At 38.9% G+C, this 20417-nt stretch overlaps 1 protein-coding gene across 3 annotated transcripts in view; it reads right to left on the bottom strand.

Annotated features, from left to right (window-relative positions):
* Window positions 1-20417, bottom strand: part of COG2 (component of oligomeric golgi complex 2) — a 51619-nt gene that overhangs the window by 18279 nt on the left and 12923 nt on the right. For all 3 annotated transcript variants that reach the window (XM_011965465.1, XM_011965466.1, XM_011965467.1), the window contains exons 2-9: window positions 16302-16463; window positions 15112-15177; window positions 12743-12823; window positions 11399-11502; window positions 7265-7373; window positions 6515-6694; window positions 4377-4501; window positions 911-1037 (exon numbers count right to left, since the gene is read on the bottom strand). In XM_011965465.1, coding sequence (XP_011820855.1) covers window positions 911-1037; window positions 4377-4501; window positions 6515-6694; window positions 7265-7373; window positions 11399-11502; window positions 12743-12823; window positions 15112-15177; window positions 16302-16463 — 954 coding nt within the window. The remainder of the gene's footprint in view (window positions 1-910; window positions 1038-4376; window positions 4502-6514; window positions 6695-7264; window positions 7374-11398; window positions 11503-12742; window positions 12824-15111; window positions 15178-16301; window positions 16464-20417) is intronic.

The raw sequence follows: 20417 nt of genomic DNA, 5'->3' as shown, positions 1-20417 counted from the left end.
ATGAAATCTTTAAAATAATGATTTCTTTTTTAAGGGGGAAAAAAGCCGGGGGTGGAACAGGGCTGGACATGGGGGCTCACCTGAAATCCTAGCACTTTGGGAGGTTGAGGGGGAAGGACTGCATGAGGCCAGGAGTTCAAAACCAGCCTGGGCAACAGTGAGACCCATCTCCACAGAAAAGGAAAAAGAAAAAGAAAAGGAAAAGGAAAAGAAAAGAAAAGAAAAAGAAAAAAGAAAAATTGACCAGGCATGGTGGTGTGCACTGAAATCCCAGCTACTCAGGAAGCAGCAGAGAGGACTGCTTGAGTTCAGGAGTCAAAGACTGCAGTGAGCTATAATTGTGCCACTGCACTTCACCCTGGGTGACAGACTAAGACCCTGTTTCAAAAATAGTAATAGTAATAATAAAATAAAATATAAATTAAAAAAGGAAATAAATATTGGGGCTTCCTAACTTTTTAAATTATAGAGGACATTTATACAGTCTATTTTAAAATCCAATCAATTCCTTTGTACTTGCTGCTTGAAAAAATCCAATGAGTACTCTTTGTTTTCATTCAAAATTATATGGCAGAGATGTACAAACTTAATTTTTCACAGAAAACTGCAAAAACACTGGCTTTTAACGGTCCTCAGGATGTTTTTAAGAAAATAATGTACATTTCTACTCACACTTGTATCTAGACTTAATTATGCTTTATATTATAAAATGAAAATGTTCTTATTCCTAAAAGTATCATAGCTCATATCTTGGATAAAGTGATGTGTGTGTTTTAAGGTAAATGTTCACTTAGCAACTCAAATTTTTATTTTTAATAAACCACAGAACCAAGACTAAGCAGAAGAGAACATGATATTTCTCCAGTCTCCGGTTAACATCTTCAAGAATCAAGACGATGGGCAGAGATACCTCATGAAATGCATCGGGATTCCCAGGATTAAAAAGCGAGGGTAACTTTTCTTCTAATCCTTGTACTATTTGTGGCCAGACAGAATTCACCAAAAAGTCATATCCAGGAACAGTATTGCCTTTTTCACTGTAAAATAAAGAGCACATTTCAGTAAAATACACCATAATCTATTTACAAAGAGCAAATTTCCACTGTGTTGCTTCTGCCAAAAGATCTGCAGTCTAAAACTTATTTCAACTAAAAAAAAAACATATTTGTAATTTAGTTTGTTTCTAGCCTCAAATTTCTATTCCACTCCTTAATCTCAGTTTCACCTCACACCCGGCAAATCTCCTGGATCCTGACTCCTCCACCTCAAGGCTAATCACCTTGGTACACTTTTCCCTCTAAAATACTTCCCACCACCTTTATACTCCTATCTTGGGGGAAAAAAGTACAGTAGTCTAATACTACAGGAAAAATAACCTTCACATTACTGAACACCAATAAACCATACAGCATTGTAAATTATGCTAATTTATAAATTAATAACAGCTTTTATTTACTAAGCTATCTCTAAGATTACTTTCAGTTCTAAAATTCTATGACTATCAAATGTGAAATCTTATCACAAATCTTGACACAAAAATCTGATAATAGATTTTTTGTGTGTGTGTGTGCTTGTCTTATTTTGTCTTTGTTTAGCACCAGACTTTAAATTCCAAATTCCCAAATGTAGATGACAGGCAGCACTGAGACAAAAGCATGCGCTTTGGAGCCAGTGTGCCTGATTCAAATACTGGAGCGTGGGCAAATCATTTAACTTCTCTGTGCTTTGGTTTCTTCATCTTTCCAATGGTGATGATAATAGTACCAACTTCACAAAGTCATAATAAGAATTAATATTTGTAAAGTACTTAGGATAGTGCCTAACACATAGTAAAAGCCCTATGTTAGTAACAGTTAAATATGAGAGATTCCTTAAGTCTTTCACGAACTCAAAGACCTGTAAACATCCATTCTAGGCAAACACCATTTCACTAATCTGCCCACTTTGTTTCATACTGTGTATTCTGCTCTATTTTAAGGTAATTTTTAAAAATGGCAAACAATTTAATAAATGTTCTTATTTTAGCAAAACTGGGAGTTTTGTAGCTAAGTTGCCATATCAAAATGGGACTTAACATTCTGGTAAGTATTAAAATAAATTTTTAAACAGTTTTTGTAATTTTCCTGCTTAACGAAAATTATCAAGACAGATAAGTTATCAAGGAAGCTTTGTTTCACTGTCCAGGAAGAGCTAGCAAATACTGTTAGTATAGTTTCACCTAAGTATTGTTAAGAAATTACTGGTGGGGGTGGAGGGCCAGGAAGGGGAAAGAAGATGGCTGCCTCCCATATATCCAATTCCACACAACATATTATACACTGTCAAATAATAGTAAGAGCAGGCTCTGTTAAGGTATCTGGAGAAAGAAAGCACAAAATTGAGGACTCCAAACTACAGATATACATAATATAATCACTACTAAATGACAACATTTCCTCGTTCCCAAAGTTAATGTCTAATGAAAGCCCCAAAGACAGAATGTAAAACCTGCAAAATTAACAGTAGATGGATTAGAAAAGCTCATCTGTATTCTCTGGAGGAGAAATCATGAATGTTTTGGTGTTGCCAGTTATAAAGCCCATGAAGGGTGGCACATGATAAAAGAAAAGAGTGACAGGGAAAGCTCCAAGCTGGAAATCTGAAGCCAGGGGCCGAGCACGGGAAGGAAAGGGATACACAGAACCTGCAACACAGTGACGGGCTAGCAGCAGATGAAGATGATCTCGCAAGGTACAGTTCAGATTCCTCAAATCTCTAAGCCTTCTACGTGAATTCCCCCACACTAAAAACTGTGGAAAAGATCCCCTAAAGCTTTGAAGCTTGACATCTCTGGACCCAGACTGGCTCTGTCAAATATAATGACTGATTGTTTCATATCTATGGCTTCATTTTACATCATGATTTCTACTATATTCTTATCCCCAAATCCAACTAAATCCTTATGATTACTAAACAAAAGTAGCAAAACTAGGCTTCATCTTAGGTGGTACAGAGGAAAGAGAGAGGGTACTGCAAATGCCAAGCAGCATATTAATTACCCCACATTTCTGCAAAGAACAAAAACTCAAGGCCAAATATATTGCTTGCTCCATGAAAACAGAGACCTTATTTGCCTTTTGAGCATTAAACTTAGTTAATTCTTTCATTTTGCAAACACTAACTGGGCAGCTGCTAGCTCTAAGACACTGTGTCAAGAGGCAAGGGAAGGTGTGAGCAGCGGAGAGGTGATCACAACGCAACACGGAAATCAGTACTCAGAAGACACAAAAGCAACACGTCCTGTAATCCACAGGACATGATGAATGCTGAACATTAGGACAAAGACTGTTTTTTTTTTTTTTGTTTGTTTTTTAAAGACAGGGTTTTGTCATGTTGCCCAGGCTGGTCTTGAACTCCTGGCCTCAAGCGAATTGCCTGTCTTGGCCTCCCGAAGTGCTGGGATCACAGGTGTGAGCCACTACGCCCAGCCAAGGATGGTCTCTTGAAGGAGGTGGTATCTGAGCTGGAGATTCATGTGGAGAGGCGGTTTGACAGGAAAACGAAGGGCACAGGAAGGGCAAGGCAAGCAGAGGAAAAACGCAGAAGCCCGTGAGTACAAGGGAGCTGGGGAAAGGCAGCTAGCACTGTGTGGCTGGAGCGTCCAGGGATATGGAGGGAAAGTTCCATGGCAGAGAGTTCTCCAGCAGAGAGCTACCAGGCAACAACAAAAAGGGCCTCACGCCCTGCTTCAAGAAGCCTGGATCTTCCTCCATGTGCACTGAGAAGCCACTAAAGATCTATGAAGAAATCTATGAATCGCAGATTTCTGGGTAAATGTGACAGTCAGAAGCTTAGAGAAGGAGAGACTGGAAGTAGGGAGACAGGGTGGGGAGATTCTATTATTGTGGACAGCAGATGACAAGGCCTGGACTGGCACAATGGCAATGGTGAAAGTAATGGGATATTTATGAAAGAGAATCAGGAAGTCTTGGAAACTGAACCAAGGGAGGAAAAATTGAAGATGAGTTCATACTTAGTATAAAACTTGTTGAATTAAACTGAACTGATATCTATAGACAGATTATGACATATTAGAATCATGGAAGGAAAGCAATTCTGACTTCAAACTAAATTTAGGAAAAAGTGCAGAGAAGAAGAAAGGCTAGACTTTGCATTTGGAAATGTGGTCGTTAGTCTCAGCTTCATCTCAGTGTCCACATCTTTGAAATGAGGCTAATGCAACCTGCCTCACAATATCATGGGTAGAAACAATGAAATAACAAGATTCATAATGGATTCACTTCATACAAGACAGTCATCGTCTGTCGTGCGCCTGCGCTTAGCAGGTGTGGTCACTGAAAGGGAGGTGGGGGTCCACACGGGGTCGTTTAAATTACCTGGAGATGGCACCGCCCGTGACTTCTCGAAGAAGGCGGCAATGGTGAGGAACAAACTCCAGGAGTTTATTATACATGACTTGAAGGCCATTGGGATGAGATTCAACAAACTGCTCTATAATCACCTATTAAAAGAGTATCGTTTTTTAAAAAAAGCATTTTAAAGGGAAGTACAAACTATATATTTCAGAGAAAACAATAAAGAAAACTTTACAAATCTGCTTCCTCATGCTCACCCTCCTCCCTGTGACATATTTTCTAAACAATAAAGTAAATAACAGGCCACATTCAAAACTAGTTTCTCGGATTTGGCTGCACAATTATGACTGTTGGGGAGACATGGGCTGATAAACCATGCACTCTCTTCTGCTTCCCTGTGAGTTTGAAAATAAAGTAACACCTTTTAAAAAAACAATTTAAAGCAGAGCACACAATTCTCCACTGCAACTCCTCACTGTCTTTATCCTGGCCTTTTCTTCTACCATCATGCAGATTAGGGAAGGGTTTGAGGCAGAGAAAGATAGAAAATATATTAGTTTATTATTTTATTTTTTGTGATAAAATTGGGAGTCAAGAATGATATGACAAGATAAGCTGAGTTTAAATAAAACATAATGTGGCTACTGAATTTAATATGCCACTGAAAGTTCAAATATTTCTTGAATTTAGCATACTATATTCAGTTCAGTGAAAAAGGAATAGATGAGTGACTAAAATATTTTCATTGGTTGGGCACGGTGGCTCATGCCTGTAATTCCAGCACTTTGGGTGACCAAGGCAGGCAGATCACTTGAGCTTAGGAGTTCAAGATCAGTTTGGACAACATGGCAAAACCTTGTCTCTACAAAAAATACAAAAAAAACCATTAGCCAGGCATGGTGGTGTGTACCTGTAGTTCCAGCTACTTGGGAGGCTGAGGTGGGAGGACTGCTTGAGCCCAGGAGGTTGAGGCTACAGTGAGCCATGATCATGCCACTGCACTCCAGCCTGGGCGACAGAGTGAGACCCTGCCCCCCAAACCACACACACACAAATTTTTCACTTATTGACAAAGAAATAATGTACGTAATTTTTTCACTCCCATAGAGACAGCTATGGAATATAACAGGATATAAACAGAACTGAAAGATTATTTATTTTTAGTAATCTTAACAAGGCCAAAATAATTATTAAAATTAGTCCCTAAATTTAACTTTTATCATTGGGAGTTTCAACTTTCCATTTTAAAAAATAAAAGACTTTCACCCTGAAATCATGTGAGTATAATCTTTGTATTTACTAACAACAGTCAGAACATTCACACTGACAGGTCACTGGAGGCAAGTCCCCAAACACTGAGGATGGGCTCAGTGACTTCTCTCAGTCTGAAGCAGACGAAGCTGCTGTTTTTGCATGTCAGAAACTGCTGAGTATCAGCAACTTTATATGGCACAATCTATACTCTGGCTGCTCAGAAGCGGGATACACTTACTTCCTGTATTTTAGCTATATCCTAATAGGTGAAGGATACTGCATAGCCGAGTTCTAGATTTAAGGTATTACCCAGCTAATTTGTTATAAAAGCCCTTGATCTTTGAATATTCCTCTTGTCGCCTTCCCCGTCCAGCAAACTCCTCCGTATTTTTCAAGACCTGGGCCAAATGTCATTTATTCCCTGAAGACTTGAGGGTGCCACTGTCTACCCCACTCACACACCTTTCCACGCTCACAGCACTCTCTGCACCTTCCTCGTACGCTGCAGTGTTGTCACTGCTTAATTGTCCACCCTGCTTAGTCCACCCATAAGACCAGTGGTTTGAAAACATTCTTTTAACAACTACTGAGGAACAATTGCCTGCCATGAAATTGACCTAAAAACACGTGGATGCACACCTTCTCCCTAGGTGAGAATGTCGCCCTTGAAGCCTGAGCCACAGCACTGCTAGGACACCTGAGAGGGCATGCCCAATTCCTGGCATTGTAACATTACTTCCCAACTGTAACCCATGGGGACCAAGCCTTCCTTATAGCTGGTACTGTAGGAACTGAGAATCTTTCCAGAAAGATCTCTGTTCTCTCTTCTTATCTTCCTCACACCCAGTAAAGAGTCAAACACAGAGCAGAAGCTCATGAATGTTTGTTGAAGGAGGTGCACAGACCTCGTCTATGTATGGTTTCACTAGTACTTGGCCAACTAAGGCCTCCGCGTCCCGTGTCTTGTCAATCGTGGCGTAAGTCCGCAAGCAGTGCCGTATTATGTCGACATCAGACGTCTGAAGGCCTTCTAATAGGAGGCCTTCCAGTGACTGCTGTAACATGGCTGTAATGCCAGCTATACGCTGCAAGAAAAGGTGGGTAAGTAAAAAAAGCTCTAGTTGGAGCAATTTCTGAAACTGCAAATAGACACATAACAAGCCTCTTACACCAATAGATGATGACATATATAAAATCAAAATAATAACTTTTCCTGGAGATAACAATGAACCCCCCCACCCCAATCTCTTTATAAGTAAATTTCTGCTTCATCAAAGAAGAATTTAGACAGAATTACAGAATGAGAAAAAAATTATCTTCCTCTTAAGCTACAGAGTCAATCTTTAGGAAACATCATGGATTTAAAATCCAATTAAGAGCTTTGGATAAATTAATTGTCTACATCATATAATATGTCCAATTCCATGAAATTCAGAATTAATTTTACCCTTATCATATGGAAAATGTGACTGAGTCTTTACACAAAATCTATAATGTGTGACACTTAGGAAGCTGGGGTCCTGAAAATTAAAAATTGAAAAAAAAAATGCAAGGCTAGGTTCAAAACCCTTAGATCAACAATATTACTAATTTAAACCAGAATTATTTAGCAAGTTCCTAAACACTAAACTGTGGAAATCCAAAACAACACTTACCGGTCTTACTTTGTCCAAAAGAGGCATGCCTTTGCTTTGAACAGCATGAAACTGTAACTGATTAAATTCTGTGGCAATTCTCTCCAAAATTTGTCCGGTCAAAAGGGGGCTAGTAGAGAAAACAATTATAGAAGTGTAATCTCTAAGGTCTCTATTTCCACGAGAATACATCACACACCTGGCAGTGAGAGGCTTTCACACCCACTATATTTTGACTTTTGTCAAAGTGTTTTACATGGCCACCTTGTTACGAGGTGAAAGCTAAAGCGTCTTTTGTGCCATCAGTCAATGTTCCCCAGGAGCCATATGCACAGCATGTTCTAAGTGCACTGGGGAATCTGTTGAGTACAAGCTGCTGCTGCTGCCTGGCCTTGACCCACAGGGACCAGACAGCAGCAGGGCTGGCCAGGCCTGTGTGCATGCAATTACATGTTTCTGCCACTGACTCCAAGCCCTCCCATTCATAACCTTCTTCTTCAGCTTCAACCTCCCTTCTTCTTCCCTCTTCTCCCCCCCTCCCCCACCTTTCCCCTCTCCCTCCTTATCGTTTCTTTCTCTTTCCATCCCATTTCTTATAGCTGGATCCTTTCTACTTCTCTGCTTGCCTCACTCCCCCTGCTAAAATACCTCTAAATATTTTAAAATACCAAACACATTTGTCTCCTCAATAAATGACACTGACCCTCCAGCAGGAATAAATATCTCAAAATATCTTATTTTAAATTTAAATAGTAATGACTTACTTTAAAATTACATTTACCAAACAGCAACAGCTGTCAACCTGTATGTTCTGGGTCCTAGTGACAGAGCATTCTTTACATATCTGGCATAAAATATAATAAATGTACTCTTCCCCCCCAAACATATTATCAAGTGTCAATATCACTCAAAAAGAAGTAAAATAGCAGAGGAGAAGTATAAAGGTATAATCACCCGCTGTGTATACTGAGGCATCCTGTGTACACTGATGGCTCATCAGTGAGTGAGGAAAAATGTCCACATCATAAGGACACAGAAAATGCTGCACTGAGAGTGTCAGTGGTCTACCCAGTTCTGTATTTGTAGCATCCAAACTAGTTTAGAGGAACAGGAGCTACCCAGCGTGACCAACCAAAAAGGTTAACTCTTTCTTGAATATCCCTAACTCTTTCCTGAATAATCTCGTGTGAATTGATTATTTATAAATTATCTGAATGTTTCTTGGCTTAACAAGCATGGTATATCTACTATTCAGTAATATTGCCCTGGTTTTACCTTCTCTACAGCTCAGATTTGCAGATCTGAATTTAAGAAAAGCTCCTCAAAGATGATTCAGAGCAAGGAAGAGTGCAGTGTCTATTATACTGAATATAACATATTGAATATAATACAATAATATAAGAGTATGTCTAGAAACAGACATCACTGAGGTAATCAGAAGCCTATTCTCCACTAGTGGGGGACATTTGGTATCTTTTCTTAGGTACCTACTAGTTCCAGACACTGTGGGTATAAAGATGTCAGGGACCTTACAGACTGATGGAGAAGGCATGCAAGTCAATCAACAGTTCCAGTCTCAACCGTAAGTTGTCTGGTGGATGACCCGGAGGCCTGATGAATGCATGGAGATGGAGCATCTAAATCTGAAAGGTCAGGGACGACTTCCTAAAAGAGGTGGTCTTGTAAGTGAGCTTTATGGAAGGGAACTCTTGCAGTGTCTTGTTTATACTTTCTCTCACAGAACTGAGTGAGACAGGTTTAAAGACAGCAGAAGGGATCAACAGTATCCCAAACAAGAGACAAGAATAAATTTTACATAACAAATCTGTATCGTTTTATAACCTGCTTTTTTTCCACTTAGCATAGTATTTTGAACCTTTCCATACTTTAAGCATGTTTTGGGCTAGATTTGGATGGAATAAAGAGAAATCAGGCACGTGAAAGGGAGGTGGAAGTTAAAGGAAGGGCTTTTAGTACAATAAATGGCCATACATAGTAAAATTAAGGAAGCATAAGTCAGCAATGTTCAGGGCAGTCAGGGAACCACAAGTAGTTCCGAATAGCTTTAGTGAAGAATACAGAAGTGGCAAGGAGCAGCTTAGGAGTTTAAGATTTACCCTAAAAACACTAGGAAACCATTGTTTCCCAATCACATAGTAAGATGTGATTAGACAAATCTGAAAGATCCATTTGACAGCTACAGAGTTAGTTGTCCTAGAGAAAATGAGAGGTCAGTCAGGAGGCCACTGCCTGAAACGAGGCAATGGGAGAACCGAGAGGGAGAGGCAGACCTCTCTCAATCCCAGAGATGCTAGAGCAGCAGACTCTGCAGGGCTTGCCTAGTGAATGAAAGGAGGAGATGAAGGGAAAAAAAGGAGACACTGACTCCCCCAAGATGTCTAGCTTGGTTAGTGAAGGAAATAAAGGCGCTGTTTCCTAAGACAAGGAATCAAAGGGAGGAGTAAAATGTTTTTGCTGGCGGAGGCAGGGAAAGAAGATGAGAGCTCAGCTTTCAACATGATGAATGTGAAGTGCCTGTAGAACGTCCACTAGACTCCCCGCAGTCATCAGACTGATGAGTCTGAGGACTACAGAAGTTCGTCTGCAGATAAAGAGATCAGCATCCAGGAGGCCACTAAAACTATGGGGTTGGATGAGGTTACCCAGAAAGTGCTGATCAAGAGCACAGGGCCAAGAACAGTGCCCTGGAGAAAGCTGGCATGAAAAAGGGCAGTGGAGTCCATCAAAGGAACAGAATAGGAATAAGGAAGGGGGAAAAGAAAACGGGGAGGCAGGTATCACAGATGCCGGGTGAGGACACAGTTGGGAGTGGCTGTCAACGCTGTTGAGTGGAAGACAGAAGCAGAGCAGTTAGTCGAACAGGGCTCCACTGGTTCTCTCAGAACTGACACTGACAGGGACTCTGATGAGTGCAGATGAAGGGGAACAGAAGGGACAGAAGCACAAGTACTACAGGCTGAAGAAAAAAAGATGGCAGCGATTGACCACTTATTTACACATCTCGATCAGGAAAGAAAGTAGAGACCTAGGACATGAGAATAATTTCCTTTTCAGATGCCTCATCTCCCTATCTATAAAATGAGAGATACAGAGCATACTGTTTCTACAGTCTCTCCAAATCTAAAATTCTGAAATCCTAAATTTAAGAATTTAAAGATCCTAAATCCTAAAATTAAGAAATCCAACTTGTCTTGATAGTATGATCAGGACTTTGAACTGCAGGTATATTCCATTTGGTCCTGGTTGGTTTTCCTGTAGCTTATCCCATATTAGTCAAGGAAAAATACGATGTCTATCAACATGGCTTTCAGAGATGCTTGCGTTAGGCCCGAACTAGACATGTATGAGGGTCTACTCTATGGCTACCAATCCTGCAAGTGAAGTTCCTATTAGCCTTATATGAGAGATGACAATACCAAGACACAGAGTGAAGTAACCTGACTCAAGCTACCCAGCTGGTACAAGCAACATAAGCCCATGCTCTTTCCACTGCACCATGGGGCTTCCCATTCGTGTTCATAATGATCCATTCAATTCATTTTCTGAGTCACTCAGCGACCTGATTTTAAATTCAGTGTGGGAAGATAATAAGACACTACAGTATAACAAAGGAAACCGTCATCTTTTGTTTATTTCATCAGCTTTTTCTTTGCTGTTTATAAATTTCAGTGAAATGTGTCCTGTACTATCTCTTAATGATATAACACTCGTGCATTTTGAACCTCAAGATACATCAACTGGAATACTCTGGGCCTGTCTAAATAATCTAAGATGACTGCTATTCCACACCTTACAAGTCAATAGGGATTTTACTAGTCCATGGGTAAGGCAATTTCAATAATAAAAACCTTCCACAGAAAGTACACACTCTCTGACTCCCTGAAAGGTGCCGTATTGGAACCTTTCAAGGTTATATAATACGACCATCAAGGCTATATACGACCATCAAGGCTATATAATAACATGTATAAGCTTTACCATTTCATGCACTCTGCTTTGCTTGAGCTACATTTAAAAACACTAAGCCACAGTCTGGGATTTTCTTCTTTATCAAAAATGAGTTCTAACTAAAAAAATTTTTATGCTGGATGTAAAGTATTAATTTATGAGTTATATTTAGTGAAAAATACTTACCTGCTTGCTTCTAGTGCAGATGTTTCTTTAGAACTTTGAGAGTTTAAGATTTTTTCAATTTTCTCAACTGATCGAATAACTTGTATAAGCCTCAATACACACATCTATAAATAAAAATTAAGAATAAAGCTATTGTCATGTTTAATCTTAATTATCTTATTTTGTCATCCTAAGTGCAGGAAAATACAAAGTCAAAAGTCAGTGTAAAATTACCTATAGCATTCTACATTTTTAGCATTTCTACATAACACTAAATTCCCAAGAATGCAAATCTTTTGGCTTTCTAGAACAAACATATTTCAACATTGTATCACAATTTTAGAATTTAAAAAAACTTATTTTTTTGGTTTCTTATAGTATATCCTTATTCCCTCTTTCTTTTCTCCATCTTTTTAAGGACAGGGTCTCGCTCTATTACCCAGGCTGGAGTGCAGTGCTGTGATCTTGACTCACTGCAGCCTCAACTTCCCAGGCTCAAGTGATCCTCCCACCTCAGCCTCCCAAGTAGCTGGGACTACAGGCACACACCACCACATCTGGCTGTTTATTTATTTATTGGACTGGTTGGTTTTGCTATGTTGCCCAGGCTGTTCTCAAAGTCCTGAGCTCAAGCGATCTGCCTGCCTCAGTCTCTCAAACTGCTGAGATTACAGGTGTGAGCCATTACACCTGGCCTCTTTTCCCCATCTTAAATAAACCTTTATTTTGGTACTACATTTATGTTCTTAAGATCCTTTTTTCATGTTTTTAGTTTCCAATCATATTTGTCCTCTTCCTTTACATGTGCATGATATACCGATAAACCTAAGTGCCAATTTATTACAGACATTTATTACACAAGGCAGATATTATTATCAGGGAACATTATAAAAACTCATTGTTAAAATAAAAATAAAGTCATTCATTAAATACATAGTTACAAAGCATCTATCATGAACCAAGACATTCTTCTATACATTGGGAATATAAGTGGATTAAACAGGCAAAAATCCCCTCTCTCATGAAGTGGAAATCTTTTCCAGCAATGCACTACATTCTTGAATCTTTGGACAAAAGCTGAGAAGGGATCTAAAGGAGAGTTACACAGAAGATCTCTAAAATAGGCTTTTCTCCCTTGAGATTTTAAAAAGTGTGCTTGGGTACTAAAGTTATCAAAAGAAAAATAAATACACAAATACATCTAATAAATACATTTAGAAAACACTTTAATATAAACAGAGAGACATCACGCTCCTCTCTGCAAAGGTATCAAGAAGAGTAAATCACACCGTATGCCTGAAAGTGCTTGTTACTACAAGGTGCTACAGTGAATCAATGCTTTAATATTATAATATTTGAGTATACCTTTTTTTTCCTAATGTCCTCTTGTTTAGACACTCGTTCATCAACTGCCCGAATTCCTTCACTGACAGATGATCTAAGGCTCTTTAAAAGAAAAAAAAAAAAAGTACTGCAGAGATTGTTTCATAACATTATGAAATTTACACATTTAATTCAATTCCACAGGACTTAACACCTATAGGCCAGTATTACACAGATATTGACAAATTACAAAATATTAGACACAATTGCTACTTGTGTCTCAAGATTTAGGGGGAAAATGACATATAAAGCCAAGGTCATGCAGGATCGGCTGCCGAAAGAAAATTAATATATATACAACGAGCATCACAGGTGGTCAGGGTAAAGAAAGGATAACCTGAGTCAAAGTATAAGGGTGTCTGGTGGAGGAGATGAGACTTGAGGTAGATTCTAAAAATTTGTGGATGCTGACAAGCATAGAGAGAAGATTATCAGAAGACAAGGCAGGAAGATAGAACAGTTATGACATATTTCAGAACCAGTGAGGAATACATCCAGGGGTAACTGCAGGCTTCAATTTGGGCAAAAGTAGGAATAAAACAGGAAGGGTTAATTCAAGAGGGCTATGACCAGATAATACCTTTAGACTAGATCCTACACATTTTAAGTACTAATATATCACGAAAAAGTTGTTTTGGGAAAATTCAGAATCAAGAAGTCAAGAACAGGAGGCAAGGAAAAGGGAGAGGTAATAGGTGGAGAAGCGTGTCCAGAAGTTAATGAATTAATCAGAAATTAGGGCCAAAATGAAAGTAATGGAAAAACTAGAATAAACTAGAGAAATCAAAAAATTCTATAGAAAAGTGAATTCATTCATCCCACAAATGTTATGAAATACCTATTAAATGTCAGCTATTGTGCAAGCCAATGAGGATGCAATGGTGAAAAAGAAATAGTCTCATTTCTCAATGACTGCAGAATCTCACAGAGTAGCTTCATGAGTTGGAGGTCAAAAAGGAAGAACAGGTCTATTGGTAAACCAATCAGGAAAAAGATGGCTATAGAGACAGCTGTGGAAAGAGGCAGAGCATATGGTGCTGGCAGGAGGCAAGGTAAAGACTAGAGCCTGCAGGTGAGAGAGCAGTCAACAATGACAGAGCAGAATTCAGGAAAGTGAATCCACCTCCATGGGAGGCAATTTGGAGAGGACAGGACAGGAGAGGAGAGGAGAGGAGAAGGCTGAGGACTGAGGCTCGGAAAACACCCTAACTCCAAGGCTGGGGGTAGGAAGAGGTACACTGAAAAGAAGGCAGGAGAGCCACCCAAGAGCCATGTAAAAGCCACCCAGAGTGTGGAATCCAACAGTGGATCACAAAAACAATTTTCCTTCCACGCCAAGAAGTACTTTAAAAGCTTTTTGAAAAAATCAAACAAGACACAAACATCTGAAAATATTTGCTAGTTCAAGGCACAACTCGAGACCTCTCTTTTAAGAATTATTTCTTGCCTGCCATTCCTATGGATTTCTAAACACTGACATTGCTATTATTCTGCCTTTTTTTTTTCAGCACTACACATGCACTGTTTACGTATGTCACCTACTGTGAGCCTACTATGTGCCAGGGACTGTCTTAGGGGCTAAGTGCATAAGGCTACACAAGCTGCGCATGATCTAGTGGTGACATACACAGGTAATAATGGTGCAATGAACCAAGTTTATGACAGCTCCTCAAGGCTAAGACAGCATGGAAGTCACGGTGCCTGACACAGACTGTGGGGTGGACCAGCAGGGACAGGACAGGGTGGCACACTTTTCTGTTGAAAATGATGCTAAAACTTCCTTCTCTACTGTTCATCCGGATGGAGTCCCTGTCTCCAATGGCTTAGACATGGGAGTCCCAACTCACAGCAGACATTATCTCATAGGAACATTAAAATAAATGCAATTAGTTATTACATTAATTGTATATTATCCTTCAGTTACATTAGGGTTTAAAGAGCTTCTGTGGATAGTCTAGGAACCTAACAATATATAAAATATTATTTGAGAAAATATTTGTAAAACTACAAATTTTAAAAATAGAAGCTATTCTTAAATTAGTGACTACCTACATATGAGTGAGCTGACGGTAACAAGTTGAGTTTTCAAACAGCTTTCTCCTCCCCCAACATTTTAAAGCTATCTACTCCAAGAATCTGTCATCTTCAAATCAAACATAAATTTTTTTGGTTATAGTATCACATGCAAAAAATAGAGAATGATTTACAACTTTTCCAAGGGTATTATAATTACTAAACATTCAAAAAACAAAAAACAACAATCTAACAGATTAAAGGAATTCTTTTTTAGAGGGGCAAACAAGCATATCATGCTTTATGATAAACTGTTTAATGTTATTTGGGAAACTTACCAGAACCTCTTCTCGTAATTGTCCCAAAGGCACAGAAAGCTGGTTGAGGGCTTTGTCCATGCCAACCTAAAGGCAGAGATCATGTTGGCACACACACTTCACAATCAAGAGTAATCGCTAAGTATCTATTTAATGATTAATGCAGTGCTAGACTTACGTTATTCTTTCTGTACAACAAAACGAACAACCATATATTGCTAATAACTAAATAACATGTTATTTTACAATAAATATTGTTGATAGAATGTGAAAAAACCTTTGATGTACATGAAAACTATAAAAATAAAAGAAGTCATAATAAATAAAAGCTTTCTTAGGCACAATTTGCCTCTGAATATTTTAATGAATTTGAGAAATTTTAACTGGAGATAAAGAGCTATCCGTCTGTAATTTACAATATTCAACCAGCTGATGTGAAAGTCTCAAGGACTCTATCTGTCCTAACCATTATAACCCTTGAGAAAAATCCAAATGAAATAGAATGGAAATAAAAATTTCTAGGTTTCTAATCCCACTACAACATTTATCTTAGATGTACATTTCCCAAATGCAAATATGGCTCATTAATTTTAATGCTTCTTAAAGTTTCCATGGAGATGGTTACTTTCTGTACTTCTTTGGAGAGAGTTTTAAAAGTAAAATAAAATAGGAACAGGATGACCAAAAGGCAAACTTTGGGAGTATTAAAACATAAGCACTTCTAACCTACTTTTATAAACAGCTGATAGCTCATGGCAAACTATTCTTACATTTTATAAAACCAAGCCTCCTAAAGATCAATATTGGCCAATGTTCTCTGAATCTAGCTCTGGCTCGCATATGTATCTGAAAGTAAATTAAACATTTCCTTAAGAACAGCTGATATTTGCTCTTGCAAATTGGTCTAAACCAGAGAGATTTCACAGTAATCAGCAGCTAACAAAAACAACCACTCTGCTATTACTAGCCTTTGCTTTTTAATAATATCAAATTCAAAAAATATTCAATTTAGAATAGTCTTAAATAAGTAAAAAAGCAAAATTGTATATCAAGAAAGTTTGGTTATTTTATTGATGAGATTAGTGATCTCTTCAAATTTCTGTGAGGACATCAACTAAAAGGTTTCTAAAAACACACAACACTTCTAAGAATAAGTATGAGTGAGAAAGAAATTGTATGTGTGTAAATGGGACTGTGGATTTAAAGTTTACCAGGTTTGTTGAAAGATTGACAAAATCTGCATAATCCTTGTTGATGAGTTCGACCATGGCTGTTTTAAGAAGTTTATAGTAGAGCTCCAGGTCATCTCTCAGTTCTTCCAGCTGGACCCGCTTCCTACAGTCAGACACAAAATGATCGACATCGAAATCTTCCTGAAAAATAAAACCAGAGAAGAAAAAATTATGGCAATGACATCACAGTGACATATACAAATGAAATGGAAGAAAGAGTAAGAAAGCCCATTCCCTTCATTTACAAGGCCATGCTGCTGCAGGAAGAAAGTGTCTTCATACATGAAAGTATGAAGGTGTTTGTCCGCTTTACAAAGGTGCCAAGAAGGGTGGCCCTGACGGACAACATCCTCTCCTGTTGCCTAAAATTCTAAAAGTGAACTTCTTTTTCAAAACAACACAATTCAATCAGGTTCTTCTCAAAATAGAAATGTTTCCCCTTAATTTTAAAGTAACAAATGTTCAATGTAAAACTTTCAAACAACAAAGAATTACATTAAAAATCTCCATCAGAGCAAAAAAAAAAAATCACCCAAATTATCATGCTGTAGAGATAAGCACTATTTTTCTCTCTACCTAACACTGTGATTCACATCCTTCCAGATGTTTCTCTATGTGTCACATGCACACACAGAATCTAAATATTCATGCTGTATGTAAACTGCTTTTCCCCATATAACAATACAACTTGGATATCTTTTCATAATCCATATAAATTTGCATTTATGTTTTATATGGATGTTGAGTATTCCACCAAACAAGATGTTCAGGAGCCTGAGAAGCACACTGCAGCTCAGTAAGGCTGCGATGGCCAGACTGCCAGATTTCTCCTCTCTGGGCAGGCCATCTCTGAAAGAAAGGCAGCAGCCCCAGTCAGGGACTTACAGATAAAACCCCCATCTCCCTGGGACAGAGCATCTGGGGGAAGGGGTGGCTGTGGGCACAGCTTCAGCAGACTTAAACGTTCCTGCCTGATGGCTCTGAAGAGAGCAGTGGACCTCCCAGCACAGCGTATGAGCTCTGGTAAGGGTCAGACTGCCTCCTCAAGTGGGTCCCTGACCTCCGTGCATCCTGATTGGGAGACACCTCCCAATATGGGCCGACAGACACTTCATACAGGAGAGCTCTGGCTGGCATCTGGCAGGTGCCCCTCTGGGATGAAACTTCCAGAGGAAAGAACAGGCAGCAATCTTTGCTGTTCTGCAGCCTCCACTGATGAAATCCAGGCAAACAGGGTCTGGAGTGGACCTCCAACAAATTCCAGCAGATCTACAGCAGAGGGGCCTGACTGTCAGAAGGAAAACTAACAAACAGAAAGGAATAGCACGTCCACTCAAAGACTCCATCCAAAAGTCACCAACAACAAAGTCCAAAGGTAGATGAATCCACAAAGATGGGGAGAAACCAGTATAAAAACGCTGAAAATTCCAAAAACCAGAACACCACTTCTCCTCCAAAGGATCACAACTCCTCGCCAGCAAGGGAACAAAATTGGATGGAGAATGAGTTTGACAAACTGACAGAAGTAGGCTTTGGAAGGTGGGTAATAACTAACTCCTCCAAGCTAAAGGAGCATGTTCTACCCCAATGCAAGGAAGCTAAGAACTTTGCAAAAAGGTTAGACGAATTGCTAATTAGAATAACCAGTTTGGAGAAGACTATAAATGACCTGACGGAGCTGAAAAACACACCATGAGAACTTTGTGAAGCACACACAAGTATCAACAGCCGAATCAATCAAGCAGAAGAAAGGATATCAGAGACTGAAGACCAACTTAATGAAATGAAGTGAGAAGACAAGATTAGAGAAAGAAGAAAAAAAAGGAAAGAATAAAGCCTCCAAGAAATATGGAGTAGATGAAAAGACCAAATCTGCATTCGACTGGTGTACCTGAAAGTGATAGGGAAAATGGAACCAAGTTGGAAAACATTCTGCAGGATATTACCCAGGAGAACTTCCCCAACCTAGCAAGACAGGCCAACATTCAAATTCAGGAAATATAGAAAACACCACAAAGATACTCTTCGAGAAGAGTAACCCCAAGACACATTATCATCAGATTCACCAAGGCCGAAATGAAGGAAAAAATGTTAAAGGCAGACAGAGAGAAAGGTTGAGTTACCCACAAAGGGAAGCCCATCAGAATAACAGCAGATATCTCTGCAGAAACCCTATAAGCCAGAAGAGACTAGGGGTCAATATTCAACATTCTTAAAGAAAACAATTTTCAACCCAGAATTTCATATCCAACCATACTAAGCTTCATAAGCAAAGGAGAAATAAAGTCCTTTACAGACAAGCAAATGCTGAGAGATTTTGTCACCACCAGGTCCTGCCTTACAAGAGCTCTAGAAGGAAGCACTAAACATAGAAAGGAAAAACTGGTACCAGCCACTGCAAAAACATACCAAATTGTAAAGACCATCGACACTATAAAGAAACTGCGTTAACTAATGGGCAAAATAATGACAGGGTCAAATTCACACATAACAATATTAACCTTAAATGTAAACGTACTAAATGCCCCAATTAAAAGACACAGACTGGCAAATTGGATAAAGAGTCAAGACCCATCGGTGTGCTGTATTTAGGAGACCCATCTCACGTGCAGAGACACACATAGGCTCAAAATACAGGGATGGAGGAATATTTACCAAGCAAATGGAAAGCAAAAAGAAGCAGGAGTTGCAATCCTAATCCAAAACATACTTTAACAAAGATCAAAAGAGACAAAGAAGGGCGTTACATAATAGTAAAGGAATCAATGCAACAAGAGCTAATTATCCTAAATATAGATGCACCCAATACAGGAGCACCCGGACTCATAAAGCAAGTTCTCAGAGACCTACAAAGAGACTTAGACTCCCACACAATAATAGTGGGAGATTTTAACACGCCATTGTCAATATTAGACAGATCAACAAAACAGAAAATTAACAAGGATATTCAGGACTTGAACTCAGTTCTGGATCAAGAGGACCTAATAGATATCTATAGAACTCTCCACCCCAAATCAACAGAATACACATTCTTCTCAGCATTGCACTGCACTTATTATAAAATTGGCCACGTAACTGGAAGTGAAACACTCCTCAGCAAATGCAAAAGAATAAAAATCATAACAGACTCTCAGACCACAGTGCAATCAAATTAGAACTCAGGATTAAGAAACTCACTCAAAACCGCACAACTACATGGAAACTGAACAACCTGCTCCAGAATGACTACTGGGTAAATAATGAAATGAAGGCAGAAATAAAGATGTTCTTTGAAACCAACGAGAATGAAGACACAACATACCAGAATCTCTGGGACACATTTAGAGCAGTGTGTAGAGGGAGCTTTATAGCACTAAATGCCCACAAGAGAAAGCAGGAAAGATCTAAAATTGACACCTTAACATCAAAATTAAAAGAACTGGAGAAGCAACAGCAAACAAATTCAAAAGCTAGCAGAAGACAAGAAATAACTAAGATCAGAGCAGAACTGAAGGAGATAGAGACACGAAAAATTCTTCAAAAAAAATCACCGAACCAATGAAACCAGGAGCTGGTTTTTTGAAAAGATCAACAAAATAGATAGACCTCTAGCCAGACCAATAAATAAGAAAAGAGAGAAGATTCAAATAGATGCAATAAAAAATGATAAAGGGGATATTACCCCCAATCCCACAGAAATACAGACTACCATCAGAGAACACTATAAACACCTCTAGGCAAATAAACTAGAAAATCTAGAAGAAATGGATAAATTCCTGGACACATACAACCTCCCAAGGCTAAACCAGGAAGAAGTCGAATCCCTGAATAGACCAATAACAAGTTCTGAAATTGAGGCAGCAATTAATAGCATACCAACCAAAAAAAGTCCAGGACCAGATGGATTAACAGCTGAATTCCACCAGAGGTACAAAGAGGAGCTGGTACCATTCCTTCTGAAACTATTCCAAACAATAGAAAAAGAGGGAATCCTCCCTAACTCATTTTATGAGGCCAGCATCATACTGATACCAAAACCTGGCAGAAACACAACAAAAAAAGAAAATTTCAGGCCAATATTTTTGATGAACATCAATGCTAAAATCCTCAATAAAA

The sequence above is a fragment of the Mandrillus leucophaeus genome, unplaced genomic scaffold, assembly GCF_000951045.1.
Source record: "Mandrillus leucophaeus isolate KB7577 unplaced genomic scaffold, Mleu.le_1.0 Scaffold728, whole genome shotgun sequence".
NCBI classification, from domain to species: Eukaryota; Metazoa; Chordata; class Mammalia; order Primates; family Cercopithecidae; genus Mandrillus; species Mandrillus leucophaeus.
The sequence above is the reverse complement of the archived record's forward strand: the minus strand, read 5'-3'. Positions and strand labels throughout refer to the sequence as shown.